Source organism: Rattus norvegicus, chromosome 8 (genome assembly GCF_021556685.1).
Source record: "Rattus norvegicus strain SHRSP/BbbUtx chromosome 8, alternate assembly SHRSP_T2T, whole genome shotgun sequence".
In the NCBI taxonomy this organism is placed as follows: Eukaryota; Metazoa; Chordata; class Mammalia; order Rodentia; family Muridae; genus Rattus; species Rattus norvegicus.
The window spans coordinates 58,631,572-58,645,666 of NC_141541.1; the positions used below are offsets into that span (position 1 = coordinate 58,631,572).

The 14,095-nt window shown below is 43.9% G+C and overlaps 1 protein-coding gene across 11 annotated transcripts in view; it reads left to right on the top strand.

Annotated features, from left to right (window-relative positions):
* Nucleotides 1-12,858, top strand: part of Il18 (interleukin 18) — a 27,105-nt gene extending 14,247 nt beyond the window's left edge. For 2 of the 11 annotated variants that reach the window (NM_019165.2, XM_087560705.1), the window contains 5 exon segments: nt 6,320-6,403; nt 7,588-7,599; nt 8,866-9,000; nt 10,225-10,358; nt 12,509-12,858. In NM_019165.2, coding sequence (NP_062038.2) covers nt 6,325-6,403; nt 7,588-7,599; nt 8,866-9,000; nt 10,225-10,358; nt 12,509-12,733 — 585 coding nt within the window. In that variant the 5' untranslated portion in view covers nt 6,320-6,324 and the 3' untranslated portion in view covers nt 12,734-12,858. 11 annotated transcript variants of the gene reach the window in all.
* Nucleotides 12,859-14,095: the final 1,237 nt, after the last annotated feature.

The window sequence follows — 14,095 nt, forward strand, 5'->3', positions numbered from 1 at the left end:
ATATTTTTTCTTTATTTTTTAAAAGGATGATGGTACTTAATGAATAATACCCACAATTGTCCTCTGGCACACTCATGTGTGCACACACACACATGCACATGTGCCTTCATAGACATTTACACACACATACATGTGCAAGAGATTACTAGATAAAATGTTCAAGGCATTCTTACCCACTGGGAACTGTACCTCATAGATTAGAATTAAGAAAGCAAAGAAGCATGCATGAGAAAGAATCAGGGTGGGGGAAGGGAAGAGGAGTAAGGAAGAGGAAGACTTGACATCAAGATACACTGAGGGCTAACCGGAGTAGGAACACAGTGAAAAATTCACAGTGGATACATAAAATTAGTCAGGAAACAAGGAGAGTGTATTTGATTCATTTCTTTTCTTCTTAGGTCTATTTTATGTTTGCAAATGTACGGTTATTCTCTTTAGACACACCAGAAGAGCACATCAGATCCCATTACAGGTGGTTGCTGGGAATTGAACTCTGAGCCTCCTGAAGAACAGTCAGTGCTCTTAACCGCTGAGCCATCTCTCCAGCAGGGAGAGTATTTGATTAATGTGTTTTTAGGCTTCCATTCTTTCTTTCTTTCACTGGACTTTAGAGGACAGTTTTAAGGACTGTCCCCCAAATAGAATGTATTGGTTGCACTATGGCCCAGGAGAATTTTTAAAATTCAAATGCTTTTCTCCTCCCCAAAGAGATCAAGCTTGCATAAACAAGATCTATTACCTAACTCTCCTCCCCTGGTTTTTTAATCAAAGGAACTGCAAGATCCTCTAAATTAAATTAGGCAAAATCTAAATAAGGTAATAGGAAAATAATGGTTTTAACTTTATAAGCAAAACGAAATAATAGGAATGTTTTCAAATTAAACACTCGATCTAGAGTGGCATGATTTCAGAGCTACTAGTGCAAACTGCTAGCACTAATGCTGGGTAGAAGACGGTGTGCCCTTGTGGGATCATCTGCCTCCACCATTGTGGAGTAAGTTGAACTATTGCTGACCTATCTCAGAAGCTCTCCCACTGAGCCCTTGCTCTAACATCTCTCCCCATTTTTTAATTTTTTTTTTAATTTGGGTACAGGAACTGAGTTACCTAAGCTGGCCTTGAACTCACTCTGAGTTACCCAAGCAGGCATCCTGTCTCATCTGCCCTTGTGACTGGTGTCACAGGCCTATGCCATCAGACTGTAACTGGTGTCACAGTCCTGTGCCATCAGACTGGATTTTAGTGCTATTATTAAAGCAGTATTTTATTACAGTGTGTGCATGTGCATGAAACAGGTGTGTGGGAGTCAGAGCACAGCTTTTGTGGAGTCAGTTCTTTCCACCTTTATGTGGTGTCTGGGAATTGAACTCAGGTCTCCAGATACAGATGGCAAATACCCAGAACCTTCTTACCAGCCACATAATACCATTGATGTCCTACTTGCTTTATTTTCTTTTTGCCTTTTTGAGACAGGGTCTCCCAAAACCCATACTGGACTCCAGTTTACTGCGTGGCTGGGGATAATCTTGAACCTCCTGCCTCCTTTCTCCCCTGGCCTTTACCTACCCTATGTGATTACTGATTTACAGGAACACACCCAGGCTTGAATATTTTCTTAAATGATAACAATGTCACCAAGGTACTAAGGAGCCTTGTTACTATTTGTGATATGAACAATCTCTGGGTATACAAGCAAGATGCAAGAATACAGTCCTAAGGTGACTAAAGCACCACCGTGACAAGGCGTGAGGAGGATGAACTTTTCAAAGCATGGTTAATAACGCCTCACCGTGGGCGGAAAGAAGGCATGCATCCACGTTAGTGGCCATAAACATGTGCACCCTGAGAATGGTGCCTCCACACTGTTACATTTATTACCAAAGAACAAAATAATCATGGAAGCCCGTGGGGTCATCAGAAACCCAGCCCTTTCTGAGAGCTGTGACTACACTTACATCTTGTGTGGTAAATGGTGAAACCTCAAGCCTTGGTCCTCCCAGCCCCCCTGCTCCCCAGCTCTCCTGCCTGATCGCTAGCCCTCCTTCATAGAAGCCCTCCCCTGCCCTTGACGCAGCTGTCCTCTGCTCATGCTGCCCTGAGTGACGTCACTGTGAAAGCTTCTCCAGCAGCAGCACAAACCGGACCCTACAGCATCTGTCCTGTTTTGTCTTGTCCACAGACACGTGAGTCACTGGATGCTGGGAGTTAAGTTTTGTTCAGAGCTAAACCCACAACTGACTCATATTAGCGAGTGATTAAATGATTAACAAGAACTGTGGGAGAGAGTGTTTTGTTTCTTTCTTTGTTGTTATTTCAATTTTTAAAGGGCAGAGCCTCATGCATGCCAGTCAAGGCCACTGAGCCACATCCCTAACCTCTGTTTTTTTGTCACAGGGTCCCATTATGTAGCCCAGGGAGGCTCCTCTCTTAATTCATGATCCTATAGCTTTGGCTTCTCATCGTTGGGATTACAGATGTGTACCACCAGGCCCATCTAGGAGTAGTTCATTAATAACTTATTTTCTATGTATGGATATTTTGCCTACATGCATGCCTGCTGCCTGTGGAGTCCATGAGAGGGCACCAGGTCCCCTGGAACTGGAGTTACAGATGGCTGTGAGTTTCTACGTGAGTGCTGAGAATGGACCAGGGTCCTCTTGAAGAGTAGCCAGTGCTCTTAACCGCTGAGCTATCTCTGCACATCTAGGAGTGGTATTTTTAGGGTAACTGAATCCTTTTCTAAGGTCATTCACCTAATAACTAATTTAATAGTCACTACAGTAAAGTAAATGCTAGTCATTTAAAAATCCAATCTTTGTCTCTTGTGTTTGCTGTATTCCAGGCAAATCGCTTTTGAAAAATATGTCCATTATATACATTAAAGTCGAGAAGACAACACAAGCCGTTATCTCACTAATAATGAACCAATAGAGTCCTTTTACTCCTCCTTCTAAAGTCTTCTATGCTCATATTTTTTAAATCTAGATTTTGCATCTGAAAAAAAATTTGTTTGAATCTGGCTTATTTCACATAAGATGGTGACTTCCAGTTTCAGCCATTTTTCCATCGTTAATGTAATCCATCCTTTTTGCATCTGAATAATACTCTGCAGTGTAAATATGCTACATCTTTATCCACTCACCTGCTGACGGGCACCAAGGCTGATTCTATAACTTGGGCCTCGTGAAAAGTGGCATGAGTAATGCAGATATGCAGGTATCCCTACTGTGTGTGACTTGATCCCTACTGTGTGCGACTTGATCCCTACTGTGTGGCTTGGGTATATTTAGGTATACACCAGGAGTGATATAGCAAGTTAATATGATAGTTCTATTTTTTTGGTTTTTTTGAGAGACCTCCATTTTTATTTCCACAGAAGTTAAACTAAGTTACATTTCTACCAGGAATGTAGAAGAGCTCCTTTTTCTCTACATCCTCACTAACATTTGTTAGGAACTTCTCTTTTGTCTTGTTTTTCTTTTTCTCGATGATTGGTATTCTGGTGGGGTTGAAATGGAAACTCAGTGTAACTTTTACAAGATTTAATTTTTATTATTTTAGGTTGCGTGTGTGCATGCAGCTGTGGGAACTAGAGTCAGGTCCTCTGCAAGAGCAGTGTGTGCTTTTCCCACTGAGCCATCTCTCCAGCACCTCAATGTATTTTTAATATATATTTCTCTGCTGGCTAAAGATATGAACTTTTTTTCATACATTTATTAGCAATTTGTACTTCTTTTGAAAACTGCATATTCAGTCCATTTACCCATTTATTGACTACAATATAAATATATTTAATAACTATTCACACTTGAATATAAGTAATGAACCTAGATTAAAGTGTTAAAACATCAACCAAGTAACAAATACTTTAGGTTAATTTAATTAAAATTAAGTTTTTCAACTGAGGTTTAATTTCCTTCTTCTATTGAAACTACTTGACCTCAGATTTTGCTAAAAAAAAAAATAAATGTAGAGCACATATTTATAAATACTATTGTTTTAGTCAGCTAAAAAGCTGATTAGCTAGAAAGAATACATAAATTCAGACAACACATATGCGCATGCATGCGCTCGCGCACACACACACACACGCACAGAGACAGAGACAGACAGACAGAGACAGAGACAGACAGACAGAGATAGACAGAGACAGAGAGACAGAGACAGACAGAGACAGAGACAGACAGAGACAGACAGAGACAGAGACAGACAGACAGACAGACAGACAGACAGACAGAGAGGGGGTAATAAGTTTTAAGTGCTCTCTGATGTGAAAAGGCACATCCTGTCCATCCTGTCCATCCTGCCCTTGGCTCCACTCTAATTACCTGAACATCTAACCAAGGCCGCTCCTCCAGCACTGACATAGAGACCAAGTCTCGACCACAGTCTTGGTAACTACAAACCATCAAAACAATTAAGAATTTTGACTCGGTCACCACCCTGCGTGCTCCATCCATTAAGTGGCTTCACCGCAGGAGACACCAGCTAATCCTCTGGTGTAGGGAAAGTTTGAAGTTTTCCCCTGAAGGTACCATGTTTGAGTCTGCTGAAATAAAACTGTAATTAACAGATTACCAGGAGCAAAGGCTACAGAAGATTAGCAACACACACAGGCACCTGAGCTCCAGAAGCCAGAGAGGAAGTAGGAGTAAGGCTTGCCGGTGGTGTTAAAGGCAAAGAGTGGACCCAGAGTCAAATACAGCTGTGGTAGCACACAAGGCTGTGCCGGTGTACACTTATACTCCCATCCCTCAAGTGGCTGACACAGAAGGACTGGTATTCCAAGGCCACCGTAGGGTAACAGCACCTGTCTCGAAAGAGAAAAGGCAGCAAACAAGACTGAAGGTAACTTCGTCTTCTTCATTGGATCCTGAGTTTAGGGGGCAGGGAAGCCCAGAGGGTTCTTCCGCATGTACTGTAGGAGAGAAAGAGATCAAAGGAACGTGCCAGTGACCTTGGGGAGCGAGCAGGGAGACCTGAGGCTGCTGCTATCACCTAGCCTGTTATTTGTCACATTAAGTTAAATGCAGGAAACTCATTTAATTGGAATAGTTTTTAAAAGCCAAGGAGGTGGATGCTATACAGGGACTTATGTAGCAAACTCATTACATAGCCCTGAACTCCTGGTCCTTCTGTCTCAACCTCACCAGTGCTGTCCAAAAAAACTTTAACAATTTTATGTAGTGTTTTTGTGTTCCTTCTTAATACATTAAGCAACGAGATCTATCGGGGTAATTTCAACGTAATAGAGAACTTAAACCGTATTTGAGGACTCCGGTAGCAACCGTAGCCTGATGATAAGGGGGCATTTCTATTAGTGGCAGTGTTGGGGTTACACTGAAGACACTGTGGTGTATTTGCCATATAACACAAGGAGGGGTGCTACATTTCAGCTTAGAAACAGATGAGGATAAACATGTGTGCTTTCTCCCCAAAGTCAGGGATTTCTCATACATAGAGCTCCAAGACAATTCCATGACAAAATTCTGAAAGGCTACACATGTGTAACTGTAGAGTAGGGTGAGGGAAAGCAAATTCAAGAGTATTATTTGTTTTTGCAGAAATGTCATATTTATGTATTACTCATTCACAGACATAGACAACCCAGACTTCAGATCAAAAGTTGCTGCTGCCTGGGGAGGGGACCCACCTTTCGGCCATCTCCCACCCTGCCCCAAACGCCAGGTGGAAGTGCCACTTTTTATCACCTCCTCTCCTTTACCAACCAAGTCCTGAACCTTCAGCGTCTCATCTACAGGAGGCCGCTGAGTTTTAAGTTCAGACAGAACCGGTTCCCATTTAAGGGTGTATTTCTAGCATCCTCAGGGAACACCAAACTAATAACTCACTAGTGAGCCATAGTCACCCTTTAAAATATTATTTAATGAGATGGCACTCTCCCCATTCCAATCGCTAATGATTTGTGAAAGAATACAAACACACGTGTTATAGACTGATGCTTCACATTTATCAAGCACCTGCCGTGGTCATCAGCATCCTGGATGATGAATGACGTTCAAATGTGGAGGCTTAGAAAGGCAGCATTAAGGGGCTGGAGGGATGGCTCAGCAGTTATTGGCACTGGGCTACTCTTCCAGCACCCGCCCCCCTGCCATGGTAGCTGGATCCAGCGCCCTCTTCTGGACTCTATAAGAACTGCATGTGGTGCATAGACATGCATATAATCAAAACACCAAATATATAAGACAAATTAAAAAATCTTTTTATTAAAAAAGAGAAGGTCAGGCGTTCATTCATTTCATGTGTACAAAGAGCAGTCTTGGCCTCCTCACAGGTGACCCTTTGCCTTCCCTAGGAACAATGGCTGCCATACCAGAAGAAGGCTCTTGTGTCAACTTCAAAGAAATGATGTTTATTGACAACACACTTTACCTTATACGTAAGTCTAAACCAGCATGACAAATGCAGGGCTCCAATACGGGTACAAGAAGAGAACTCATAAAGTGAGCTTATGCTCCTGTTTGTCATCAAATTCTACTGCAATGTTAATGTCCCCCAAGGTCTCAGTGCCTGGTCCCATCTCAGGGGTGGCACTCTGACAGTGGCTCACCAAGATGGTGCCTGGGGCCCGTCATGAAGATCCCACGAAATTGTGTCATTGAGAAAACCCTGCTTCCCAAAAGAAATGCTAGTCATGATATTCTAGGCCTAGAGTTCTGTGTACACCATTCATGTGAATATACTTAGCCAGAGAGAGGGAGGGAGGGAGGGAGGGAGGGAGGGAGGGAGGGAGGGAGGGAGGGATAGAGATTCTTTTGATTAAGTTTCCATGGGGGATTTGACTTCACTGAAAGTTCAGCTTTCTTTGGAAGCTTCCTGGAAAAGTCCTTAAATATTTTTCCATTTAAACAATAAATTTAAAAGAAAAGTTTGCTGCTTTATTAAAAAATACTCTAGCTATGTATTGAGATTTACAAATCCTGGAGTTTTAGCTCTCTTTATTATTATTATTATTATTATTATTATTATTATTATTATTACTATTACTATTACTATTATTATTATTATAATGTATGTATATGGGTGTCTCTTCTGCATGTATGTCTGTGCACCACATGTATGCAGTGTCCATGGAGGTCAGAAGCAGACACTAGATCCCCTGGAACTGGGTGGTGTGAGCTGACATATGGATGCTAGGAATCAAAACATGGGTCCTCCAGAAGAGCGCTTACCTCCTGAGCCATCTCTCCAGCCCTGGATTTCAGTTTTATACCTAACATATCTAAGCACACATGAACCCTAATAGGCTTAGTTTTGTGGGATCTTGAATGCTTATCAAATCTGATATTCCTACTGGAGGCCAAAAGAGTCCATCGCTACTACACAGAGGCTAAGGAGTGAGGAGTGGGGACCAGGCAAGTCCCCACTGTAAGTCTGGGGCCAGTCTAATCTACAGAGTGAGTTCCAGAAGAGCCAGACCTATATACTATGTCCCTGTCTACAGAGAGAGTTGGGGGAGGGGAGTGGAAGGAAGATTAGAGCTGCAGAAGGGCAGGAGAGAGGGGACATGTTGAGCTGAACTGTATAATCTAACATACTGTGTTTCTCTTTTCCTCCCTTTAGCTGAAGATAATGGTAAAGTATACATTTATTTTTCTTTCTTTGGAAATTAAAAGGCATTTGAGACACATCCACTGTCAGCAGGGAGAAACTGTCCATAGGGTTGTTTCTAAGGTAGTTAATAATTACAGTTGTATTAAATTCCTACGGTGACAGCATAATAAAGCTGTAACTCCTCGGCTGATAGACTTATAAGTTGTTTCCATCTTATAACTCTTGTCTACAGCACCAGCACGGGATTCTCGGAGATCTCAGCTGTCCGGTTTGGTTTGACACTGGTTCAATAGACTGACCCAGAACTCACTATATTACCTGGACTGGCCTCAACCTTGTGATCCTCCTGCCTTAGTGTTGTAACAGTGTTAGCACAATGCGTCTAAACTCCCTGTCCAGGATAGGAAGTGGAAATGCCAGGTTGACAGAAGAGAAGGAAGGGTTGGCAAATCAAAGCTTCGGCCCACTACTCGGAGTGCAGGTGGGCTCTGTCGTAGACGCTGGGACACTTTCCCAGTATTTTTCTTTAGACAAGGAGAAGAACTGGTCTAGTGTAGTGGAGCACACGTAGGAGGCAGAGGCAGGCAGATCTCCGAGTCTGAAGCCAGCTTGGTCTACAGAGCAAGGTCCAGGACAGCCAAGACTACACAGAGAAGTCCTGTCTCGAAAGAGAAAAGAGATGGGGGTGGGGGTCAGGGGAGGGAAGGAGAGGGAAGGAGAGGGAGAGGGAGTGAGGGAGAGGGAGAGGGAGAGGGAGAGGGAGAGGGAGAGGGAGAGGGAGAGAGAATTCCCTGTAGGGAAAGTATAAAGATCCAGAAAGCAGCAAGACTTGAAGTTGCAGCTGTAAACTGAGACAGTGCTCCACTGGAAAACCAAGTACTGCCCACGGGTGAGCCTGTCGTGGGACAGTTCCCACATCTGCATAAGCAGGTTAAGGATTCACCGTACTGACAAGATGCCATAATGAAGTACAATGCGAAGTTAGAAGGGAAGGGCAGGAAGGAGACGAGCTAGGGAAGAGCTCCCAGGGGCAGGAGACGGACGGGACAGCATAAGTCAAAGCGTAAGGAAACAGAAGGGTAGGAGGCTGCTCAGGAGAGTAGTTCTGAGCACAGACAGGAAGTTCTGTGTCTCAGAAGCAGATGAAAACAGCAGTTGGCTTGCTTGTTGCTGCATCTAGAGGTTTAGACTGACTCTGGAGAACGGTAGTACTAGGTCTATTTGTTGATCTGGGAAAAACAAAAGAACAAAAAGCCCTAACCATCAATGACTCGATGTATATTTTAGGAGACTTGGAATCAGACCACTTTGGCAGACTTCACTGTACAACCGCAGTAATGCGGAGCATAAATGACCAAGTTCTCTTCGTTGACAAAAGAAACCCGCCTGTGTTCGAGGACATGCCTGATATCGACCGAACAGGTACTTTCCCCCTGCTTACTTATAAACACAGAGATGACCACTATTCTCTCTCCATTTTACTGCCCATACTTTCAAATATTGCCGCCTTTGACCCATCCTTAAATGGAGAGAGAGCCACAGTAGTAAATATAATTCCAATTTCGAGAGCGCCCATATTTTTAGTTGGAAGGAGGAGTTGGGTCCAATACAGGCACTGCAGAGGCCACGTCACTCTGAATCTACGTGTGTATCACTCCTTCCCTTGTTTTAACCGCATCCTCTGAGGAAGAGCCCTGTCAAGTTGGAGGCTTCATCCCCATTGGTTATAGCTAAACACACTGCTGACACCATCCAAACTCAAAATGAAAAGCAAAGCAGAAGCCATAATTTGAAATAAATGAACCTGCCGTCTGTCAGAACACAGAGCACCTCCCTCAGAGGATGGCACGCTCACCGTGTGTCTCAAGATATAAGTTCCAAATCACATGCTTCGGGGCCTGGTTGAATGCATATTTTGGGGGGGGGGGAAATCCTATCCTAAGGTTTTTACCTCAGCAAATAGGTTTTTAATATTCTGTTGAACATTCAACAGTTAAACACAGTCTTTAGATTCAGAATAATGTTCTGTTTGAGGGTTGGTTTTGTTTTTGTTTTGGAACAGGATCTCACCATGTATCCCTGGCAGCCTTAAAACTCTATAGACCAGACAGACCTAAAATTCAGAGATCCGCCTACCCCTGCCTCCTGAGAGGTGGAAACAACAGTGTCTGCATCCACACCCAGCAGGGCTCGTGGAATCTTTAACACACTCAAAAGGATATCAGAGTATCTTTAACAGACCCAGAATATCTTTTTTTATGTACGTTGGTGTTTTGCCTGCATGTGTGTCTGTGTGAGGGTGTCAGATCTTGAAATTACCGACAGCTGTGAGCTGCCATGGCCTCAAAGCTGAACTCGGGACCTCTGGAAGAGCAGTGCTCTTAACCACTGAGCTGTCTCCCCAGCCCCGACTCAGAATATTTTTAGCACACTCATGTTGCCTACTCATGGTTCATAACACCTTGTAAGTGTGTTTTAAGGGGTGTCTGGCCAGTGGGGCATCATGTCTGTCGACTGGCCAAAACTGAGTGCAGGTTAGCGATTGGTCGATTAAGGTGGATCTAGCCTTTGGCTAAATTTCTACAGATGCTGATTTGGGGAAAAACTATTGTAAGCAGTGGTCTCACTTATTAGTATTTGTTTCAGCCAACGAATCCCAGACCAGACTGATAATATATATGTACAAAGATAGTGAAGTAAGAGGACTGGCTGTGACCCTATCTGTGAAGGATGGAAGGATGTCTACCCTCTCCTGTAAAAACAAAATCATTTCCTTTGAGGTAAGATTCAGTTTCATTTGGGTTTTAGTCCTATTAATGGACAAAATGATAAAATCCAGGGGTCTTCAGACCAACCTTTTATCTAGAGCGGAGAGCAGAGATAGCCACTGAAATGGATGGTAGCGGGGAACTGTCAAGCCCTTTGGCCTAGTGTGATGATACTTGGTTGTCTAATTTTATCTCTGAGCTGGTCAGAGAGAAGTGACAGCTGAGTGTTTTCTTTTCAGAAAGGGTTTTTTATATCCTAGACTGACTTTAAACTAGGTTTAGAGTTGAGGGTGACCTTGAACTCTTAACCCTTCCATCTCTACTCCCAGATGCTAGGATTAGAGGTGTGTGTCACTGTGCCCGGGCTGATGCTCCGGGTCTCCCACTAACACAGATCCTAGCTACTGTGGCCATAGATGGGGTTTGGATAAGGCCCAACTGCATCTCCTGATGAATCACTCGGGTTTCATAGTTCTCAGCTAGACTTTGAGCTGAAACTTGGTCCTAGATCAATCCTGCAGCTTACAGTCTCTCCTTAGGCTGTGGTTTAGCCGACCCAGTTTCAGAAGCAGATGCTAATGAGAGAGTACTCTATGTGACATCAACGCGAGGCCATACTTGTTCATAAAAAACCATGACTATCAATTCTAACGACTAAGTTGAGTTGAAAGCCCCCCCCCCCAACCCCTCAGAGTCATCTACACATCTTAGGGGGACAGGATGCTTTTTCACTTCTGAGATTTCTCCATCAGTCCATAGGATCGTGGCGATCTTTGCTACCATGGAGTGGAAATTAACTCCAAAATATTAGTTCTATGACTGACATGGATCGAGCAGTGCCCATATTTTCTAACACACCCTGAGAAATAGACAAGATGTAAGACTAGGAAAAGCCAGGCGCTGCTAGCAGTTACAGACCCAGTGTGAGGGACCTACAGCTTCCAGACACCTAATCCTGATAGATCCTGGTGTCTGAACAAAAGAAAGAGGAAGCAGCACTTGGCCTTTCTGGGCAGGACCCAGCTAAAGGACTGCACTCAGGACAAAAGTAGAGACTACTGTGCAATGTCACGCTTGGCAGAAAGGCAGAGTCAGGGGCCATAGACTGAGTCAGTACAGCTGGGCTATTGGGAAACCAAGACTCAGTCACAGCACAGCCACTGGGTTTAATCATGCCACAGCCTAGTTCCAGGGTCCGAGGAAAGAGGAAGCTGAGCCTCCTGACACCTCCTGCATCTCGCCCAGAGCTACAGAGCTTAAGGAGGAGGTCATCAGTGTTTTTAGCTACTGACAACGGAGAAAGGCAAGAATGGAAATTAGCCCGAAGAGGTGGCTAATTTTGCTAGAACTTTACTTCATCATTAGCAGACACAGACTCCACTTGGTGGAAGAGAACAGAAGGAAGCTCTCTAGGCATAGGGGAGTCAGGAGGCCTGCGTGCGAGTGTTCCAGGGTAGAAAAGGTCAGAATGGATGGGAAGAGTGGAAGTTAGGAATTAAAGGTGGTCGGCACTCATACTATTCTATATGCAGAGTGTTTTTTCTTAACTTTTGAAAAAATTAAAACTGTTTTAGGTTTGTTTAGTAATATACTTCTAAAGAAACTTACATATTCAATTTGTCAATATCCTCTTTTAAAAAAATATTTCATTTCGCGCGCGCGCGTGTGTGTGTGTGTGTGTGCGCGCGTATGTATGTATGTATGTATGTATGTATGTATGTATGTATGTATATATGTATGTATTCTGTTTCTTCGGAGGTCAGAGGAAGAGTCAGATCCCCTGGTGCTGGAGTTCAGGCATTTGTGAGCTGCTCCCACGTGGATACTGGGAGCCAAATTGCAGGCTTCTGAGAGCACAGCAGCAAGCACTCTTTTTTTTTTTCCAGAGCTGGGGACCGAACCCAGGGCCTTGCGCTTGCTAGGCAAGTGCTCTACCGCTGAGCTAAATCCCCAACCCCGCAGCAAGCACTCTTAACCTCCGATCCATGGCCCCTGTCCCGGCTGTTTACATCCTTAAAAATTATGTGTTTTGGGGCTGGGGATTTAGCTCAGTGGTAGAGCGCTTACCTAGGAAGCGCAAGGCCCTGGGTTCGGTCCCCAGCTCCGGAAAAAAAAGAACCAAAAAAAAAAAAAAAATTATGTGTTTTGTGTTTTCTCCACAGGAAATGAATCCACCTGAAAATATTGATGATATAAAAAGTGATCTCATATTCTTTCAGAAACGTGTGCCAGGACACAACAAAATGGAATTTGAATCTTCCCTGTATGAAGGACACTTTCTAGCTTGCCAAAAGGAAGATGATGCTTTCAAACTCGTTTTGAAAAGGAAGGATGAAAATGGGGATAAATCTGTAATGTTCACTCTTACTAACTTACATCAAAGTTAGGTATTAAGGTTTCTGTATTCCAGAAAGACGATTAGTATACACGAGCCTTATGATAACCTACTCTGTATTTCTATGACAAAATACCTGAGGCCGCATGATTTATAGAGTAAACAAGTTTAATTGTCTCACGTGTCCAGCCCAATTCCTACTCCCTGGAGAGTTGTCCTGGATGCATCACTACATAGAAGAAAAAAGGAAAGGAATCAGCCACATGTGAATTAGCACATGGATGAGCCTTACTTCATAACAACTGATTCTTGAGAGAGGTATTCAACCCTTCCAATGCTGAGGCCTTACACCCTAATCATCTCCCATCTCTTAGATATCTCTCTGGCCACATTATGTGTTATTTAGCCGTTATAACCGTTTCACTGTGAAAAGTTTAAACACATCAACCTTATTAGACAGTTCGTACTGCCTATTACCTCAGCTCCAGCACCTTCTTCTGGGCACCCAAACTCACGTACACACATGTACACATACGTATGTACACACACATCACTCCCGCATTAAGCGACTATCCAGCAGGCAGTTGAGGTCCCAGCGGAGAGACTTCCAGGTGAACTGGCACAAGAACAATGGAAGGTCACCCCACACCCTGTTAGTCCACTGAAACTGCGACTCCAGTGTCCTGATCCTGCTGGCTTGCTGCTTAAGCTTTGCTGCACCAGCCACTAGCCCCTCACTATTGGGGTACCCCCAGGGGACAACGCAACAACCTTGTCATCAAGTTCACAGTGGCTGGCAGGAAGGCTGGACAGCAGGTTCTTTTTGTTTGTTTGTTTAAAGAATTTACTTTATTTATATGACTACACTGTAGCTGTCCTCAGACACACAGAAGAGGGCATCAGATCCCATGACAGATGGTTGTGAGCCACCTGTGGTTTCTGGGAATTGAACTCAGGACCTCTGGAAGAGGAGTAGGTGCTCTTAACCACTGAGCCATCTCTCCAGTTATATATCCACGTCCTGATCCTGTCTACCTTAACATCGTGGTCAGGATCACAGTGTGGGGCCCTTTCCAGGGAAGTTCCAGAGAGTCTTGTGGCTACATCTCTTAATCCAGACTTCCTCACCTGGTTCAAAGGAATAGGGGTTAGGGAAGGAGCAGACTCATAAACCTGGCAGATGGCTGGCCAGAGTTGCTTCTGGACTCTATGGGGGGCTTCTAAGGATTTTAAAAACTTGTGTTGGTCCTGTTCAGCTAAAATAACAGACTGCAGCATGGGAGGGGGCCTCCCATATAGGATCTCAAAGGGGATGAGACCTAAGTATAGGGGGTGTTCCCCGCCCTATATAAGGCATAAGGTAGGAGAGATGCCCAGGCACTACCATTTCAGGGGTTAATTTGGTCAAGGCCTC